At 40.8% G+C, this 21817-nt stretch overlaps 2 protein-coding genes across 2 annotated transcripts; both read left to right on the forward strand.

Moving 5' to 3' along the window:
* The first annotated feature begins 2709 nt into the window (after nucleotides 1–2709).
* On the forward strand, nucleotides 2710–8456 carry draxina (dorsal inhibitory axon guidance protein a). The gene is made up of 6 exons (XM_030778613.1): nucleotides 2710–3184; nucleotides 3504–3691; nucleotides 6892–7012; nucleotides 7572–7664; nucleotides 7801–7890; nucleotides 8344–8456. The coding sequence occupies exons 1-6, from the start codon at nucleotides 2710–2712 to the stop codon at nucleotides 8454–8456; spliced, it is 1080 nt and encodes a 359-aa protein (XP_030634473.1).
* Nucleotides 8457–13335: 4879 nt separating this feature from the next.
* agtrap (angiotensin II receptor-associated protein) lies at nucleotides 13336–20023 on the forward strand. Its single transcript, XM_030778708.1, has 5 exons — nucleotides 13336–13362; nucleotides 13852–13886; nucleotides 14314–14425; nucleotides 14680–14887; nucleotides 19899–20023. Exons 1-5 carry the CDS (start codon nucleotides 13336–13338, stop codon nucleotides 20021–20023), a joined length of 507 nt encoding a protein of 168 aa, XP_030634568.1.
* Nucleotides 20024–21817: the final 1794 nt, after the last annotated feature.

The raw sequence follows: 21817 nt of genomic DNA on the forward strand, positions 1-21817 counted from the left end.
GGAAAACGAAGACCGAGTTCTCTCTTTTACAAACATTTTTAGTGCTATGATGTTTTTGCCATTGACCAGTCACAGGGTACATTAATAATTTTCACAAGATAACACCACAAATGTGTTGAGAGCACAAAACTAAGTTCTTTTCAAAGCCTCTGATTCTTTCCTTAATCATGCCATTTCTTCTCATGGATGTATAGTGCACCTCCCACAGTTCCCTGCCACTGTGCCAGATGTTGACCATCCTGCTCGTGGCACTGCTGCTTTGTGATCTATGAAGGAGGGTCTCCCGCAGCGCTCAGCGGGGAAAGGTGGGCTTCGTATCACTAGCCAGTCCCTCCGTACGACTCCCCGTGTTGTGCTTCATCGTTGCCTTCTCAAAAGGCCCACCTGTTCCAGTCACATGACCAGGCGCTGCGGGCATGCCAACGCTGTTGGAGGCTTTGTGCATCTCATTGTGATCTCTGATTACCCACAGGCTCTTTTTCAGACAGCAGGGCTTTTCAAGCAAGGCTCAGTGCTCCTGTGGAGGAGTTTCTCTAGATCACACTGAGAGTCTGTCTAGGACAACAGTTTTCTAGCTATAATTAAGAGGCTTTGTGAATAGTCTCCTCTTTCATCTCTCGAATCACTTATGTTTTGTTTTATTATGTTTTTTGTTTGTTTTTGGGTTTTTTTTCCATTTAGCACATGCAGTGTGTTCATGTATGGCTTTGTCCTCAGTTATAACTATGTGTGACATACAAACTTCACTCTTTTGAAAGACCGGTGTGATAAAGGGTTGATGTGGTGCTAAGGTGAGTGTGTGCATTATCTCACTCTAAAACATACGGAATATAACATCTTAGCAGTTAGCACTCTCTTTGGTCTTTGAGCCTGCACAGCTGGTAGAATTCACTGAGACAAGCAAAATCAGACAGCAAGTATTCCCAATAGGAGAACATGCAATCACACTGCAAATTTCCCCTGGCAGCAATTGCACAACCCCCTCATATACGATTTCCCTCACTTAGCCTTTGTTGATGAGTGACTAAATAGACCACAATAAACGCCCCTCTTCTTGCTCCTCATGCCCACACACACACACACACACACACACACACACCTCTCTCTCCTACACTCTCTCAGTGTATGTGTATAGGCAGAAGCGTAGGGGGGTTGGTCTATCTATCGACCCATACGCAAACGCTGGCTCAATACACCACTGCTATTGATTTCCTGTTCCTGGCCATCTCCAACACAACAGAGTGGCCTGCCATAGCTAAGCCATCAGGTTGCCAGGGTGATGGACAGTCTCTGGCCCTTTTGGAGAAATGTCCAAGTACTCGGGGAGAGGATAAAATGATCTGGTTTGAATCAGCCATCAGTTCTATATTCAGATCCGCTCTACTCTGGAAGATATGTAGCTCGCTGTGTTCCGCTGTGTTCCGCTCTCTTACTGCCGTACCTGCTCGGTCTGACATTAGCACATATTTCAAACATTTTCAATCTCACCACTGGTTTTTTTTCCCTCATCTGTCTCTTGTTAAATTTTTCTTATGTGAACTGCGGTGATTCATAACCTGCACAGTGTTACATACACAACGTGTCCCTAGCGTCGTTTAAGAGGAAGCGATGGAGGAGAATGAATGTGTTGTGCACTAAGAAACTGTGTATTTAAATGTAATAACCTCTGACTGCCAGTGAACTTGGGCTCCCTGAGTACAAATATCCGTGTTACCGACTCTCTCCGGACCCTTAGAGCCACTGTAAGCTGTAGTGGCAGCAGAAGCTGTAGATGGTAACTGGTAATTACTATGGGGACTACTGGGGAACTGCTCCCCTGCCCCCTCTCTTACCTCCAAACAGCTGTCCTTGGGCAGTGAGAGAGAGTGCCGCGGATGGAGACGTGTGGAGCACACCAGTCCTGTGCTCTTGGGAACAAAAGGCCAAGTCGGGGGAGAAAGTGGCAGGGGAGACGGCTGAGGAGCAGAGGGGAGAAGGGACGCGGAGCGGATGTTCAAAGGCAGACCCATGTCACTGATTTGCGTGGTGAGACGCGGAGGGGAGTCTGGCTCATCGGCTTGTCTTTGATATTCCTCCAGAGGAAGGGTTTCTGATTGGGTTATTCTGGCTTATCTCCTTCTTTTTTTTTTCAGCAGCAATCCAAATATTGCAATTCTCTTGGTGAATCTTTGCTACTCAATTCACTTCTCTTCTCTCCTCTTGTATGTCCTATTTTGCAAAAGTCAGGTTTGAGATGTTTGTCATGTGTGTGTATGTTGGAGGGCATGTTAATGTTTCTATTTGTGAACAATGTGAAGTTTTTTCAACCTTGCTCACAACTCTCGCATGGGCTTTCTTGCGTACTTTCTTCATGTTCGGCTAATACTCAGTAGGTGATTTGTTATTTTTTAACAGGGAGATGGACCAATGGCCAACACACGGGATGGCCCAGTGGTCACTGACACTACTCTATAGAGTATATAGGGGGATTTTACTAACAAGGGGGATGGCATCCCCCTCAGCCCCTACAAATCGCCTACTGCGAACTGTTTCTGACATACTTTGAAGAAAAACTGCCATATTAACCTTTTTCATGCAAATTTTTCTTTTTCATTAACATTTTCCTAACACTTCATTAGGATGTTTTACTGGGATAACATTTTGCCAATCTGTCCAGTGTATCATGCCGCTGTGTGCTTTCTTGGCCAACAGGAGGCGCTGCACATAACGATGATGGCTCGTTGCTCCTTTCTGGTCCTAGCTCTGCTCCTTACTTCCCTGGCTCAGCTATCACAGAGTACTGAGCTCCAGACCACACATGTCAAGAGGGGTCTTACACACTCCTCAGTGGGTGCTGGTAATACTCTGCAGGAGCTGGGAGCGCAACATGGCAACCATCGTAGAAGGCAAGGACCACGCAACAGCAAGGCTAGTGCTGGCCTGCTGTCTTCCAGACCTCAGCAGCCAGTGTCAGGACCTGAGGATGATTCACTGGGCCTGGAGGGTCTGAGCCCAGTAAGGTTAGAGTTCGGCCCAGGGGACAGGGACAGGGAAGGGGGCCGTGGCGGGCTCAGAAGTCCCTCTCATATGCGTGAGAACTACTCTCCTGGAGGAGAGTTTCTGCGTAAAGGCAGGGGACATGGGCATGGGCACCAGTCTGAGCACAGGAGACACGGAGGCCGCAGGGATAAGGTCCGGTCCAAAGGTATGGATTAGAGTAATGGAGAACATTTATGTAATCCTATGTATTTATGAATCATGATGTGTTTGTTAGCATTCAAACACAAGAATGCCTCAGTGGATACGTCTGCTCAGTGCAGTTTGAAATGTTTCTGGCTTGTTCTTGACATTACATTGATTGCATGTCCATGCAAGAATCCTGAAAGAGATTGATTTCTTGATTAATTGGCATTGTAGACCTAATCGCCTATTCAGTGTTCTTCACAATGTCACAGCCAAGATTGATCATTTGCTCTCTCTCTCTCCTGTCTTCCTCCCTTCCTCCCTCCTAATCTCTCTCTCAGGGTTTCTATCTGAACCAGAGTTGGGGTCTTTATCAAAGGATCTATTTGAGGAGCATTCCCCCACCTCCACACCCAGTTTCAGTCCTGCCCCACCTACTGAATCCCCCTCCCCCAACCCTCAGATCCTGGTTACCACGGCAATGAGTGAGCATCCCCCAACACTGCATTCGGCCTCCACCAAACCCCAGGTAGTCTGTCAAAACACAAGTGCCATTGAATGTGAAGGTCTATTGTTCGGCTTTACAGAGACACCACGTATTTAGAGGAGCTCATCCTTTTCACAACACAGAAATCTGGGTTTCTGCATCATACATAAGACTGAATAGTCGCTCCTTGTGTGGAAACGAGAATGTGGTTTGGAGAGCGTTGAATATGTAGTGAAAACATTCGACCAGCACGTCTCACTTCTCCCTCATTTCATCTTTTTCCTCTCAGAACAGTCTAGGAAATTCTGCACAAGCATGCTTTGTGCTTTTGACCAGACTTTTTTACCTTGTGTTACCTTACCCTTCCCAAGTTTACTTTTTGTTTACTGTAGTAAACAGAAGGTTGCTCCACCAATGCCAAATGCTGTTGTTTTGATGTAAAGTGTTGAGAATCCCAATGGAGTAGTTTAATCAAGCAGATTTATTTACCTGAACTGCACCACCTCTGTTTTTAATATTTTCTGAGACTGTAACATTTCTCCATAGAGGGGGGCAGTTAGCAGCCAGGGTGTGTGGGGAGAGGTGTTGTTTGCCCATTCACTTCGCTCTATTTTTCCTCCTCCTCCGTCTCCTCCTCCACCTCCTTAAAGCCATCTGTCGTTCTTGCTCTCCATCTCTCTATTCCTTTCTACACAGTTATATTCATCCACATCTCCAGACCAAGGTTAGCTGAGCAGTGCTGTTCTGTGAGTTGATTCTTTGGCTTTAATGGGGTGTCTCTGGGTTCTGAGGTGTAGTGAGACAGCATCAGACTGCTTGATATTCTGCCTCTGAATCAATGGTGGCCTTCGGTGAATCTGAGTATGTGTTTTCAGATGCTGTCAGATATTGGTCTCTTTTGTGGAAATGACACACTTGCATAGATCTTGGGTTCAATGACATGAAATCACACCAAGCAGTCTTAATTATGGTTCGATCAGGGCTGGGGGTTCAATAAAGAAGCAAGGACTGGTATTGCTTTGTAATTAATCTAACTGTGAGGGTTGCTCAATGTTTTCAGGAGGAGGGGTGGTGTGGTGCATGAGCTGAGGCCAAGTAGATGTGGACTTGACAGTAACAGGTCTTGCAGTGCAGAAATGGGTCATTTCATATTGGTACAAATGGTGCAGATGTCCAAAGGGTTATTTTGCTGAGATGGTCAGAGAAAGTTTTAGGTATCTTTAGCTGACTTTTGCATGAAATGTGGTCTTAAGGCAGTGAGGATATTTGTTTTGTGCTTTGACTGTATTTCCTTATGTGGCAACATTTTATGCTCCTAAATAAGTCTTACGTAACCAGTGTCTAAGCACAAACTATTACATACAGCAGTAAGTACAAGTTGGGCAATATAAATATGTCACAGAACCTGTGTAAGTGCAAGCAAATACAAATATTAACCATTAGTCAGTTCACATAACTACAGAATGCTTTGAATGCTTTATCAATATTCTTTCCATGGGTATGGACAAATGTGTAATCAACAATTAAAACACAACACAACTGGAATACTTGTGCTAGCCATAAGTGTTCAAACAGGGATTTCCCATTCTGAAGGTCTCATTATACCATGTGCTAACACTGTATAATATTAATGCATGAGAATGAAAATGCAAACTTAAAATGTACACTTCTTAAATTTATGAATTCATAGTCCTTCAGGTAGTGACCGAAAGAATGAGATCGCGGATACAAGCGGCGGAAATGAGCTTCCTCCGCAGGGTGGCTGGGCGCACCCTTAGGGATAGGGTGAGGAGCTCGGACACCCGGGAGGAGCTTGGAGTAGAGCCGCTGCTCCTCCGCATTGAAAGGAGTCAGTTGAGGTGGTTCGGGCATCTCGTCAGGATGCCTCCTGGGCGCCTCCCTATGGAGGTGTTCCGGGCGCGACCAACTGGGAGGAGACCCCGGGGAAGACCCAGGACACGTTGGGAGAAATATATATCTCGGCTGGCCTGGGAACGCCTTGGGATCCCCCAGGAGGAGCTGGTGGATGTAGCCGGGGAAAGGGATGTCTGGGCGACCCTCCTCAGCCTGCTGCCACCGTGACCCGGTCCCGGATAAGCGGGAGAAAATGAATGAATGAATGAATGAATAGTCCTTCATGAATTTAAAGTGGTTCTAAAATAACTGATTTCAAATATATAACTGTTTAACTTAAATAATTATTTCCACAACTGTATGTATGTAAATGTTACATTTCACAGTAAAGCAGTGGTTTTCACATAAGTGTTAAAAAAAATACATAAACCAAGTATACCACAGACCATCATCAGGTTAACAAACAAGCTCTGTCATTACTACACATTACTGTAATGTGATAATATAGTAGGGTTACATTACATAAATTTCTGTAACCTCATGAATCAGTCATTGTTTACATGCATCAATTTTGTCTCCTTGGCAACATATCCAGATATGACAAATGGATTAAATACCGTCACATAAAGTTCTCCTCTGTTTGTGTCTCCAAGAATAGACATACCTGAGCACTTGTACATATAAGCACACATACATACACAAAACACCAGCAGTGCTGTGACTCCTCTCCTCTGTTTGGTCAGGTTAGTAATTGCCAGTTTATAACGGTGTTTGGCATCGCTTTTGACAGGGGGAGTGGCACAGATCACTCTTTTACTCTCTCGTTGCGCTCCTTCCGTCTCCTCCAGCCAATCACTCCGTTCCTGGAGCAGAGCTGACTCTCCTGAGTCGTGAGTTTAATGCGTTTGTGAGGCGGCTCCTCCAGCACTCTGGCAAAGGCAATTATGTCCTGCGCAGCACACACGGGCAGCTTGTAAATCACACCTGAGCGTGCAGCCTGTCCCTGCTGAGAGAAGCAGGGGATAAACATTTGCTCCTGTGAAACATAAACATCAATACCTTTTTGAATTGCTCTGGTGGGGGGAGCATGGCCGTAAGCAGAGCAATACCCTCTGATGTATTTGCAAAAAAAAAAAAAAAAACATATACTAGAACAGAGGAAAATTCATAGGCAAATTCATAGGCTGGACTTTGTTTATGCTGTTTGTGTAACACTGAAATGCTGTTAAAAGAGCTTATAGTCTAAAAACAGTCACTGATTATGGTGATTGTTATTATTATCATTGATTACTGTGACTGCTTTATTAAATTCAAATTTTGGCTGAGATTCTTGTGTTTTTTCTTGTGTGTGTGTGTGTGTGTGCGTGTGTGTGTGTGTGTGTAAATAGAAATCGGGTCGAGGGAGGATTCAAGGGGAAGTACTGCCCACTCTGGACATGACTCTGTTTGACTGGACAGACTATGAAGACATGAAACCAGTGGACACTTGGCCATCGTCAAAGAAGAAAGGTATACATGTGAGAGGATTATAAAGTTAAAAAAGTTTGTCCATGAGAATTTTCTGTTAGCTTTCACAGAGCATGAAATTGTTACCTTTGCCCTCTGCCAGGTATATATATATATATAATTTTCAAATCATTTTAATATATGTTCCCATAAATAACCTCTAATACAGCTAATACAAACATCGTGAGAATCAAGGAAATGATCTTTTTAGCAAGTAACAATACAAAGCTCAAGATAGTTTCACTACTCAGTATTCCAGTATTTTAGCTGTTTTCACAACCAGTATTACCAAATCCTCTGTCAGAGGGACAAACCATAATATGTGACAAGATTTCAGGCTGTCACAATATTTATTTTGATATAATGTTTTGAAATCAGGAGAGCGAGTACCTTGTCTAAGAGATATCCCACACAAAAAAAAAAAAGTATTTATACTGAATCACAATATTGATACAGGTAGATGCTCAAACATGTAAGCCAAGTAAGAATAGTGATCTTTTATGGCATACGGTAATGTGGATCTGTCTCTTTATTTTGCATACATGGTGCTTCTGTGGAGAAGACAAACGGAGGAGTAAGAACATGAGCAGTGGAAATTCCACCGCTGAGGGAGACGGCTCTGAACCATGCGACCATCACCTTGACTGTCTACCCGGTGAGTTTATTAACTCACAAACTTCTTAACCCTTTCTGTGACCACAACAACCCAGTGCGCTGTCAGAATATGGTCGATTAACTTAGCTGATCAATATCTGCCGTTTTTTTTTCTCGTGCTCTGAACACACCCACAGGTTCCTGCTGTGACCTCAGACAGCATGAGTGCAAGCCCCACAACCGTGGCCTAAACAACAAATGCTATGACGACTGCATGTGTGAAGAAGGTGTGTACACCTCTATTAATAGTCTGTGTCATAACACGTAATTTTGCAGTGAAAAAGACAATCAAATTTAAAGAAATTCTCTTTACCAGCTTTTTTTTTTTTTTTAATATGGAGGTACTTTTGGTCTTTCCAAAAGTCAATCTAAAACTAAATAGAACTAAACTCTAGTTCTATCTGATATCCAGTTAAAAAAGACTACAGCAGTGATTAAAGCTGATTCACATTTATCCCCTCAGCTGCTACCAACAGGGGTCAGAGAACTAAAGAAAACCTTGACAGGCATGTGTAGACAGCCATTAATCATTCTTTACTCTCTGATGATCTTTTCTGTAATATTTTGCTCTAATGGGTGCTGATTATCTTGAATTAATGTAGTCTATTATAATGAAAGTACACTCATTCACAAAAGGGTGACTCAATTTCTGACAGTTTTTCTGTTGTTTTGACACATAGGGCTCCGCTGTTATGCTAAATTTCACCGTAAGCGGCGCGTGACTCGACGGCGTGGGCGCTGTGTGGAGCCCGAGTCAGTCAGCAGTGACCAGGGAGCCTTCATCACCGTCTGAGAGAAAAGAAATGAGAGAGAGAGAGGGAGGGAGAGAGAGAGAGAGAGAGAGATGGAACAAATATCACCACCCGGGTCAGTATAGGTGGGACAGTGCTTCACCGGACAATGAGTCATTTAAACAACAACCCAGTCCTACCTGCTCATCTGAACTTTGCCCTCTGCCATTCGTTCATAACATTATTTATACATGTCAAAAGTCAAACATATGGGGACATATGAGTTTGTGTCTGACAGGGAGTCTGCATAGGCTTTTCTACTGATAATGTCACACACTGCTCAGTGATATCAACTGTATTTATAAAGATTGATGATGTTCACTTGATTTGGTTTATTTTAAGAGATGCTTTTATGTATGCAACACATTTTTCAAACTCTAACTGAAAGACGCTACAGGGAAAGAAGCAAAACGCTCTGAGTTAAGAAGCCAGTGACAGAGTGATAGATGGATGGGTGAAGATTAGGCAAAGACAGACATCTACGAGTGAAGAGGAGATTGATTGCCTGTCTTTCTAAGCCGAGAAGCATCTTTAAGGCTCTTTCAGATCATCCTGTAGACTACTGTTTTTGTTGAATGAAACCTGTCTTTGTTAGGAGTTCTCTGAGTCTTTGTAAAATCTCTTTGTAAATTCAAAATGCTGGCCTATTTTCAAACCATGTCCTCTAGTGACCTGTAATTTATGTTTTCAAACTTGATGTCATTATTAAACACTTCACAAGATACTGTTTTGCTGAGAAATTGTTGTATTTTTTTTTTTCCAAATGAATTTGTTGTAATCAACATTATAAGACCGAAATACAGCACAAGGTAACTCAGACTCTGTGTGTGTATTTATATTGTGTCTGTTAAGTCAAGCATATCCTCCAATACAGGATCACAACATGATTGGTAGATAGGCTTTGCAAGTGTCAGCGGTGTTTTACAGTTCATGCCTGGGTGAGTGTAACAGTCATTTATTTCACAAGTGATGACCTCAGCCCAGACCGTGAAACATCTGACCTGTGAAATTACTCTCATCCTCCCATTGACCTGAAGAGTTCAGCGTAGGATGAATGTTCTTCAGTGAGCCCTCAGCAGCCATTTAAATGTTAGTGTTCATCTTAAGAGAAGGACATTGGGCAGTGGGCATAGGCCGACATGCCAAAGTTGTCCAGTGGTGTGTGGAGCTGCTACTTGCCTGCCTCACTGGGGCTCTATGTGGAGGAGTCTGCTTCCAGGCTGAGAAATGCTGTGTGGCAGTGGTTGTTTTGGGACCGGAACACTTCACACAGGTGACCTTGCTCTCCTGTTGACCCACACATCACCCCTCTCTCTCTCTCTCTCTCTCTCTTTCTTTGTCTTGCTCAAATCCTATTGACTTATGCAGCTATACAGACACATATGAAATATTCTGACTCTTCAAATCTTGTTTTCTGTCTGTCGCTTACATGTACATCTCTCAAGGGATGTTCAAAATGGATTTATAACACACATTCATAGACCCTCTCTCTCTCTCTCTTTCTCTCTCTCTCTCTCTCTCCCTCTCCCTCTCTCTCTCTCTCACACACACAATGGTCTTTCTTTCTGTCACTCTATGAATCAGACCTAATTTCTCTCTCTCTTGCTCAACCGCAGAGGAAAAGGAGGAAACAATATTGCTACACTGAGCAGCGGGAAAGAACAGAGATAGGGAATCAATACCCATAAGTGTTTGCAAGTGAAATATTAGCTGTTGCAACTGAGACTGCATCATTTTTACTGCCTTGGTTAAACAAAATGTCATAGAAGTATAAAATTGCTTGGAGTATTGTTGTCCCAGTTCTCATTTTTAAGCAGTTCTGATGTATTTTTAATAGTAATTGCTGATGGCATGCTGTTTTGGGTCCTGGACTGGGGCCAGTGGGAAGAGCGATCACACGAAGACAGATCCCTACTGGGTACACACACCCACTGAGCAGGCACATTGCTCTGAGACCTGCCTGGACTGTTAAACAGCCAATAAAGCATGAGATAAGAGCTGCCACACAGAAACAGAGAGAGAGAGAGAGAGAGAGAGAGAGAGAGAGAGAGAGAGAAAGAGAGAGAGAGAGAGATGTTCTCTTCCACAGTAACGTTCTGTTGTTAAAGTGGTTATCATTCCCTTAAGTACAGTCCAGTGGTTTGCTTTGCAGAGTTGTAGTGTCACATTGTGTTTTGTGTAATCTTCTACCACAGAACAAACCAAACCATTTCACAATCTTCTTTGAGAAATTTATTTTACAACCTGTCTTACAAGTTTTTGCTCAATCTGTTGTATGCCAAAACAGTTACCATATGTGATGAATCTGTACTGTAAAAGCATATATTCAGCTGTTGTTTATGGTGAACACTGTAACACATTACCATCACTTGTTTTCATAAAAATAATATTAATACCAGACACGTACTCTACAAACCGATTGAAACATTCAGCACGATACCACCTTAAACCACATTCATCACAACTTACTTGTTTTAATCTTAACCGTTGTGGTGAATATTTATGCTGGTATTTTACGTTACTTTTTGTCTCATGTGGTTTTCAAATATGAGGAAAACTAACAAACAAACCATACAAATACAAAAGTGAAATAGAGTAAAGAAGAGCAGGTTGTGTACGTTAAGGGACCATATCCCCATGGACCGCCAAAGAAATGAAGAGGTCAGAGGTCTCATCTGCCACAGGAAGTGTGTGTTCAAAAGCAGACCCCAGCTGGCAGGCGTGTGCCGTAACAAAGGAGTTTACTGCAGTTGTGAAAGGGAGACCTAAACTAGGTTTGAGCCCAATTCATTTTGTCTGATTAGCCTGACCTCACGTTACCTCATTCACCCAGACCACTCCCGAGGTACTGATGAATGAATGTCAGCGTGGTTAAAAGTCTGTGCATAAGAACACACAACGTCCTCAGTGGAAGTGATATAAGACAGCTAACAAAATCTATCATGAGATAGTAGGATGCTAAAATCTGCAAAAATAGGTGTTAGAATTATATCTGTAGGTTTGGAAAGACATGCTCATGTTGCGGTCTTTATCACAAAACTCTGAGATGGGCTCCCAAAGAGGAATTAATAAATTGTCTGTCTGCTTTGCCTTTTTGCTTTATTCAGAGAACATTTTCGTTCAGGACTGGACAGTCCGGAGAACAAGTATGAGAATGTCGTGTTCTGTCTTGTTCATCTGAAAAAGGAAGACAACGCTATATTTTATTCATTCATTAACTACAGGCTCCACCAGCATTTTTGTCACACTGAAGAGGGTTGAGACCAAAAGAATCAATTGTTAATAAAAGTATAAAACAGACTGTGGTTTCCCATTTTCTGATTGAATTTTTTGAAGACATTTCACCATATCCTTTATGTAAGGGCCCTTCTGATTTTCTATTCCTGTTTCATATGAGATATAATACAGGTGGCTGCAGCATGAATGAACAGTGGATGTGATGTAATGAGATGCAATTACTTTCAGGCATAAGACCTCTCTCTCTTTCTCCAGCACATTTCATTTCTGTACATTCCACCCCGGTCAGAGACCATTAACATATTTGACAGGTAAAAATGAAAATGATTCTAACTTTCAAAATTGATCACAAATGGGGTAAAATAATAATAAGAAAGTAATTTAGATTCCAGTTTAAACTTTCTGAGTAATTTGATCTGTATATTTGCCCTGCTGATGTGTGTCAATGGCATGTCAGTGTCCAGACCCATAAAAGTGGGAGCCATTTATTGATGCTGAATGTTTATAAGGATCTACTGTGCGTGGAAGGATCCCAGCAGGCAACTGTTAAGATGTGACATCAGCTTATATTGAAGACTTAGACAATGCTACCTAAACAAAGGACAGGTGGAAATTCACCTCAAAGCCAAAATGCTACTCAGAAAAAGGAACATTGTAACTTCTGTCTTTATTGAAAATGCTTTGTCACAAAATTTTATTATCAGCATTGAGTTGGCAAGGGAGATAAAAAGAACTTCCTGGAATTTGTCTGAGCTGTCGAGATGATGATGATAATATATTATATTTACTAAGTAGACAGGTCTGAAGTCTCCATGACCATAACATCCTCAAACAATTGCTTTCAATAATGAAAATGGAATCGAGAATGACTCTGTGACTGGACGCAGGTCTGAGGTTTGTCTTGTGGCCAGATACAGACAGGAAGACAGACAGGATATAGAGTTGTCTTGTACCCTTACAAGGCTGTTTTAGATTCAGGAACTTTTTTTTGATGTGTTGTATTGATGGGTAGGAAACTGTGTCATTATTTTTACTGTGGCTATTCACTATTATTTTTTCAAGATAACTCGAGTGAAATATAGTCAGTAGTCATAGGACCTGTCTCCCTTGTTGTGAAAGTAAATATGAATCTTCTTGGGCCACAGTCATGAGTGGACTAGTAATTATTACATTTTGCAGTGAGTCTGAGATCTGATGTGTTGCAAATTATAGAAAACAAAAGAAGCTGTAGTTTTGCCATGTAAATATATTGTAAGACAAGTGGACATAGATCATTTTCAATTCATGGGTTGTTATGTAGTTGGGTTATATAACTTTAAAGAATTTATTAGCATACATCCTCATTGTAAGTATGCTACTAACGTCGCCACTAAAATTCACTATACCGTATGATATGTAAAGTTTAATTCAATGGGCAGTGTCTTCAGCAGGTGATGTTCACATGGAGTCGAAATGGAGAGGCAGGGGACTCAAGTCACGTGAAGAAAGTCAGGCAGTTGTCACATGGTTTGTGTTTGGGCTCGGATAGGAGGGAGGGGCCGGTAAACTTTCAGTAAGGAAGGAGCGGAATGCCACAGTTCTGTAATTTTTAGACGAAATCAGAAATACCAAGGGACCTTTCACAATTTTCAGTAGTCGGTGAATATGGAAATCCCAGCCATAAATCTGAAGGTAATGCTGTTAATGATAGCGTTTTGTGAACATTTACTCTATTCAAGAAAGTTTTAGGGAGGCAAGCTGATAAGATTGAATGGGGTGCTTAGAAAGTTATCGTTAGTTGCCAGTTAATGACTTCATTTAAGTAATACTACCGCTTTTTATTTGGTACAGTTGTTATCACTTTTTACGATGTGTACATCTTTATCACTTGTTTTAACTGGTCAGCTACATATGATAATGACAACATAACCAGTCGTAATTTTAGTGCGACATTGTGGAAAGGATGGGTCTCTCCCCTGTTAACCAGGTGTAACAAATGTAGAGTTTGAATCCGCAATGTTATTTTTCGAGCTTATTAATATAAAAGTAGAGTACTTTGAGAATTATCTATAAACGACGGGAAGCGACGCACCTTCCTCATTTAGATTTCAAAATCTGTGAAAATAGTGAACGTGCATATTTGTGACTGTCTCTTACACCATTCCGCATTTGTCCATACAGGCCATCGTGTTGGTTCACTGGTTGCTCACAGTCTGGTGAGTTGATGAAATGGCTCCTCAGCCTTTTTTCACACACCTGAGGAATTTCTCTAGTTCTCTTCCTAGTAGAAACAGCTGGTCAGTTTGTGTGGTGCAGTTGAAGTGGGCTGGAAATATCTTACCCAATGGATACTCCTGCTGAATATCCATCCTCTGCACCTGAATATGCCACGTAACAGTATCACTTTGGATATAATAAAAAAAGTAGTCATTTCATTAATCAACAGTTAACAAAAGCCTTTGGAATGTAGGCTACAGAACTCATTAACCTCACAGTGAGTTGAGGAGTCCTTAAATAAATAATCTTTTCCAAGTTTCGGTGTTTGATGCCGTTGCAGTTTTCTCCCCGCAAATGACTAATTTACTGAATTTAAGACTACAAATGATACTGCATTAACTTCTTCTTTTTGTGTTTTTTGAACAGGGGCTGCTTGGCCTTTCAGCTAAACATGACATATATGTTGAGTAACTTTAGTGTGTTAGCTGTGGGTGTGTGGGCCATTGCTCAGAGAGATTCCATAGATGCTGTACTGATGGTGGGTTACAGATGCTATTAGTATGTTATATCACACACAGTAGTTTGATCTGTGAGATCTATGAGCTATTCTATGGTCTGTTCATACTCAGGCCTTTTCACAAAGGACTTTCTGTCTGCAGTGTAAAAGAAAAACAAAAAGAAAAACAGTAAAATCCACATGTTTTATAACCAGTCAGTTTGTTTTTGAATAGCATCATCAGTGGTATCCTAAAGTATCATTTTTATAGGGATTTCTCTTTTCCCTTTTTCTAGTTCTTGATGGGCATGGCTCTAACAGTGGTGACAGACATTGTGGATTTTGCAATTTTGTACCCGGCTGCTGATAACTTGTCAGATAGGAGAGACACAGTTCGCTTCAGCATGGGCATGTCCATCCTCAGCTTGCTACTCAAACCCTTGTCCTGCTTCTTTGTCTACCAAATGTACCGTGAGAGAGGAGGGGACTACAATGTCAACTTCGGTAAGTAGGTGGAAGGAGGCTCTACTGTGTGAGGGCCAGAGTTTTAGCTTTTTCATATGCCTGCTACAGAGGCCAGTGGGAATCCTGTGATGCATGTGCCCATTGTGCTATGTCTAGGAAAGTTCAGCAGAGAGCTGAAATGGTGCCTTTGTTTCGTTTGGTTTGTTTTCAGCATTACCTATTTTGCTTTATGTCTTTACAATGTTAGTGCTTGAATTGCTGCACACAAGTTTGCTGCCTCTCTTTGTGAATGAGAAGCAGGCTGAGTCCAAGGCTCAGGCTAATTGAGCTTGTGAGATGGTCACAAGACTAATGCGCCTGATAGGCCCACTGCCGTACAGACAAGGAAAGCTCTTCAGAGAAGTTTATTGGTACCACTCAAATATATAATGGAATTACGGTTTTTGTTGTTTACTTTGTTGTTGCTCTTGTTGCTCTTAAAATGTTTTGTGACAAATCACCATAAACATTTTACATTTTGCATGGTCTCAGAAGACTTAAGTGAAGAGGCAGCATATAAGTCCCTCAGTTATATCTATTTGGTTACTGAAGTTTCCTGTGAGAGCAGAAGTGACATGTTAATGGAAACTGTTTGGTTTTGCGTGATTATGAAAGATGCCGGCCATCAAGCCTACAAGACTTAACAGTAACTATGGTACAATGAGCTCACATTTTTTTAGCCGAGTTATTGCATTTCTCAATTCTTTGTGTAGTGTACACAGTAAGACTCCCACCCTCCTACCCCCACCCTCTCTCTGTTGGAAGGACAGGAGATGTAGCAACCTCAAGGACAATGGTGTTTATGTCCAATATGTATTGAGTCAGTTTATGGTGGTTTAATAGTCATACTTTATCATGAATAGCTTCAGATGGAATTAGGAGATAGTAATTTTCATCATGAACCTGGTAGCAGTAGTTTAATATGAAAAAGGATTTATGAGAAAACACTTTAGATGACTTCAGAGATGTCTGTCATGGAGAAACCTGATGATGATTTTGAACCATGCAAAGATGAATAATATGACAGTGAGAGGTTAGTATTATACAGTGATTATTGGGTGTAGCGTCATCTTCTCTGGCATCGTGATTCATGTAGTTTTGCCTGCACTCTGGCTTCAGCTGTCCTTCTTAATGTCAAGTACACTATTGTTATGTTCAGTGTTCAGATTTCAGATCAAATGTTTTGATTTTCTATTGGCTGCCATGCATCATTCTCTGCTGTGCTTAGCAAACCCTTGACAGTGAAGGTAAATAATGGTAGATGATCACATAGGATGTTTCTCGCAATTTTGCTGAGGTTTATTGTCATCATTGTATTGTCACTAAGTGTTTCTTTACATTATCCTCATATTTAACCTCGCAGTGATTCATTATTATCATCTGTCCTTACTGCTCTTGCTGTGGCTGATTATTTCTCCTGTCTATCCTTTTCTCCCGCTCTCTATCTTTTCTTCTTTTGTCCTCTGGCCCTCAGACTTGGAGACCTCTGTTGAGAGCCACTGCACCACAGACAGTGCTGATAGCACCTTGCTTGGCCGCCGTTATTGATCCCAGAACACTTTCCTCTTCCTTTATGCTTCTTATTCCAGACTGTAATCATGGACCCGCTGAAACTGTCATGTTTTTTAATGTTTGTGTATATATTTGTGTGTGTGTGTGTGTGCTTTATCCCATTCTGTTCTTGTCTTTTTTGTGTGTCTTTTCTCTGTCTATTTGTTGTTATCGTTTTCCCTCATCATTAGTAGTCATCCACTCTTTTTTTACGTGTTTCATAACTCACTCTTTTATTTTTCCTGTGAATGACACACAAAAAAACTTTATGGAAAACTGTTAGCATCTTGTAGTTTCTTCCATGATATCTGTGATAAGACTGAGTCTGAGTGATTGACCATTGATTGATAAATGTGTGTATGTGTATAGAAGCATTAGAATATATATGCATTCCTTTGCAATTTATTTATACATATTTAAGTATAATGTAAAAAAAATATTTTAACATCAGTGCCATTAACTTTTTAGCATTATGAAAGGCATATTGTGAAAGTATAATGCCCACAAATACGAATTAAAGGGAAAAAACCATTCAAACCCAGATGTACACCAAATAACCACACCAAGACCACTTGAGAAGGCTGGTCTTGGTCCAAGTGAAGTCTGGTGAGGTTCATTTTTAGTATGAACGCAGTACAGACCAATCACAGAATGTGATGCCAAAGCCCATGAGATTTTTAGGGTACAGAGTGGATATTAACATGGTCAGACAATATACCGCCAGCCTGAGCCAAAATGAGTACAGGGCACATGTGGGCTGATGAAAAGGCTAATATCATTTTCAAGACCAGCAGAGTACACAGACAAAATCCTGACAGAATATAAGTTATCAGAGTGACCTAGTTCAGTTCTTAATTTTATGCACTGAAAAAGAGATTATACAGACATACGTTGTTCTTCTGATAATAGCAGGTATGTCACCACTTTTGCTCAGGTACTGGTTTTCAAGTCATCTCCTTTTTTGAGCATACTCTGGAACTTCATGTTTTACTGTTAACAAGTTTGTTCACCAAGGTATGCAACACAAAATATAATAAGTATGCTTGCGGTTTGGTTCCACATCATCAGCACTGTAGTTTTGTCATTAGCGTTTGTTCAACAAAACACTCTTAGACAGAATTCTGCTCTTTGATGTCATCCAAATGATTTTGTGCCTGGTTTGCATTCTGATAGAGTGCAGTGATTTTGATTTTATTGTTTTAAAATATTTAATTTGCGTTGGGTTCTTAAAGTTATGTTTTAAATAAATTTTAATACAGGAACTAACGATGAATTTCTTTGTTTGCATTTGTTTGATGTCATATTCTATTTGATGTCACTTTTCTGTTATGTACAAGCAATGTGTTAATTGTATCTGTCTTAATTGGACATGTGTGGTCTGTCTAAATAAGATTAAGCTAGCATATTTGTGCTGTGGAGCTCGTGGAGCTCTTAAGTGGTGCTGTTATCCACTGGAATTTGGCTTACATGAAAAGGTTTTAGTGTATTTTGCCTGGAGAATGTAATTACGTCTCTTGAAAAGTTGTAGAAAAATGGTTCTAATGCCAGAATCTGGAGTAAAATTAATTCCACCCTCACCTTTTACACACAACATCCGACAGATTCATGATGCAAAGATGTTTGTACTGTTTAACCACAAAAACCTGTTTTCTTAACCCTGTACCTCTTGAGTGAGTACTTTTTTCTTTTCTCAGCAATTACAGCTTTGGGTTCAGTGGGTATGGCTGTATGGCCTTGGCGCATGTAGATTTGAGTTTTTTTGTATATTTCTCCCTGTTTTTGCTCAAGCTCTGTTAAGTTCGATTGATTTTGTTGATGAAAAGCAGTCTTGGGCTGTTCTTGGGGGTCAGTGTCATGTTGGGAAATTAATCTTCACCCCAGTCAATTTTTTTTTCGGATCTTAAAGTAAGTCCTTCCTCAAGGATTTGAATATATTAGGCTGTGTGTATTATTCCCTTTATTTTCAGAAATGTCTGAGTCTCTACTATTAAAAAGCATCTTCATAGCATGAAGCTATGGCTCCACCATACCCCGAAGATGGGTGTTTAGCAGTTTTTGGTCAGCGCCAAACATAAGCCTTTATATTTTGGCCAAAAAGGTCAGTCTTTGTCTTATCAGGCCACATAATCTTTTGGCACATGATCTCAGTGTCTGCCATTTGCTTTTTGCAAACTACAGGCATGCTGTTACATGGCCTTTCCTCAGAAATGGCTTCCATCTGGCTCCTCTCCCATAGAGAGTTTCATTTTTGTGATGAACTAGAGGCATTGTTATCCTCTTGACAGGTTCTGCCTTCTCAGCCATTGAACTGTGTCATTCAGTCATGGTGGTTATTGACTGTATTGGCAGATTTCTTCTTTTTTAACCAGGTGGAAGGCCCAATGGCCAATGGAGAGGGGGGGGGGGGGGTCACTGACACTACTCTATAGAGTATATAGGAGGATGGCAGGTTAACAAGGGGGATGCATTTTGGTTGTTTCGCTAACAAAGGGATGGCATCCCCCCCCTCATCCCCCTACAAATCGACTACTGGTTGTTGGCTTCACTTCCTCCTCCAAGATCCCTCTTCTTGACTAGTCGCTCAGTCTCAGTCAGCAGCCTGCTCCAGGAGTCTCGCTGGTGACATATTCTCTCCATTTCTCAGTGATGGACTCATGCAATTTTGTCACAGAGGCGTACAGGCAGCCCCTTTGTCCTCATGTTAGAGTTTCTGCTCTTGATGCTGCCAGCTGTGACACCCTTTAGATAGGTATATTTCCTTGTAAGTCAATTAGATTGACCACAAACCCACGATTATTCAAGTTCTACACCTTAGCTTAGTTGTGTTGAGGCATGATGTGATCATTTTTTTTTAAGATGTCTCTTAAAGATGTCTTGATGTCTTTAGATTGTGTAAATGAAATGATGCAAAATCAGTTCCAGAATGTCATTTCACTTTGTCATTACAGAGTGATTTCTGTAGATAAGTAACCAAAAAAAACCTCTTAGAACTATCTTTCACTTTGATTTAAGAACATTATGCTTTCAGAAGGCACAGTGTATATGGCAGTGATATGATGGTGGGGCAACTCTGACTAGCTGAAGACTGGCCCTTAGGCTTTTGTTTAATTAATTAGCAAATGTCCTTTCCCACCATTAGTTATTCTTGCTATGCTTTTCTATGCAGAGAAAAATACTTGGAAGAATAATGTTTGACACAGATGATAAATGCATTTTAAAATTGTGTGTGTGTGTTATTTAATTGACAAGAGAGGCTGTTTTTCAATATTATACATCACACAAAAACACACAGCAGTCAATTTGCCCTCTGCGGTAAGTTTTGTGATAATTTTACTTTTGTAATTTTAATGACAGAAATGACCATTTCCAACTTGTTTTGATAAAAAACGCATTGCCGGAATAACTGTGCAAGCATGAATATATCAACAATAGTTCAAACCCTTAACTTTTCTCTCGTCAGGTTTCCCTACAATCACCCGGAACAGAGATGACTACCAGTCGATCGACAACCAGGAGCAGTCCTCCGGTTCTTCTAGCGCTTTCAATCAAGGCAACAATGGCAAATCTGGGCCACGCTCTTACTGAGAAACACACAGGGTAACCGAGGAGATAACTAAGAGCTACCTGTACTATTTTTGTAGAAGTGACCCCTGTTTTGTTCTTGGAGATGGGAGTTGGTAGTTTGGAGGGTTACAACAAGGGCAAGTTGCTGACCTACCTTCTTCTGTGAGATATTTTTGAAAGGCCGTGTCAGTGCACCTCTTAGGTTTTATCAGTATGTTTGTTCTTTTTGTGCCTTACAGCAGCTCAGTTTTGAGGTAATGTGGCATAGCATTTATGCTTCTATTTTTGTATTAATGCACACTGGATTATTTGGGGGATTTAAAAATGTGTTTGTTCCTTGAGGCCATATTTTTACTTAAGCCAATGAAGATTTTCATATTTTTGCAGAGATAAGTTACATTTTTGAGAACTAGAATGTTGACATTTTGAGAAGAGCTTCAGTTATGCACAAAGACATTTCATCAGAAAAAAATCCCTAAGGCCTTGCAGAATGTTTCACACCAACTCACTGAAAAAAAACAAAACAAAACAGTATTTACTGAAGTGTGGATGGATTTTGTTAAGTGCTTACAACATCACTTGTCTGCCTGTCTTAAAATATGAGAGAACAGTCCTCTTGAAGAACATTTTTGAAATACGTTGACTTGACCGTATTTTTGAATGGCTCAGATTAGGAACCAAGTACTGCATATGCATACAGTATGCTCCATTTACATGAATAATGCTTCTGTATTTACAGTGTGTTGAAAAACATCAAATTTCCAACACTATAAGTCTGACTCACACCCAGTAGCTCTGCTCTGCAATCCTTTCAAAAGAGATATGTTATGATGAAATGGTAGTTTGTGTTTGACTTCATTTGTGTTCAAGAATGAAACAATAAACCAGCTACTTTTGATTTTGATATTTTCAGAAGTACTTGTAATCAATGGCTTGAATGTCTGCAAGGATAAACTGTCATATTTGTGACTCTTGCTCTAGACTCATCTGAATGGGCAGAGAAACAGTGCTTTCAGTATGTCTTGGAGAGAGGTCATTTCTTGAATGTGAATATTGTTAATACAATGCATGTCTCTGGTTCCAGATAGTAGTTGTGGCTTAGCTTAACTGAAGGAAGTGGGCAACTTGGAAAATGTTCTTGTTCTACTTTCAACTGTGGCAAAGTTCCTGCTTTTTCTTCATAACAGTGTCCCTCACACACTACTGTTCCTTTTCATAAGTTTGTTTAATATGACGTCTGTGTCTGCTGTAATGTTTTTGTCAAGTGATCATGGTGAAGCGAATTGTTGTGGATATACATGCATATGTGTTTGAATAAGTGGATAATACTGTATCAGAGTCATCTCTCCATAACCCAAATACACATGACACCAATTAATGCTTTAGGTGTCAAGTACTTGTTATGCTTAAGTTACTTTTCTTATTGTGCTTTTGTTCAGTGGGTTCAGAACAGGATGCATTTGCCCTCAGATCCTTTATGAAAAAAAAAAAGAAGAAGACTATGGAGTTGTGATCTGACTAAGAGGATTAACTTCTCTTTCTCTGTCCACCTGGCTTTTATTCTTCTCTCTGGTTTCTTTAGCACTTTGCTTTGTTCGTACCTTGGAAACAGTGATGCCAAGTCTCATTTTCCTTGAATGCAGTCTTTTTTATAGAGTGCATTCAAAGAGAATGTTTGTTTCTCATCTTACATTAGTGATATTAGAGGTTTCCATAGGAACCATGCGGCTGGCTAAGCAGACAGCAATTTGTCTGCTGTTCTACCAATTTGAATTTATCCTGCTTTCTTTCCATTTAGATAATATTGTAGCTCCT

The sequence above is a fragment of the Chanos chanos genome, chromosome 6 (genome assembly GCF_902362185.1).
Source record: "Chanos chanos chromosome 6, fChaCha1.1, whole genome shotgun sequence".
Lineage (NCBI taxonomy): Eukaryota > Metazoa > Chordata > Actinopteri > Gonorynchiformes > Chanidae > Chanos > Chanos chanos.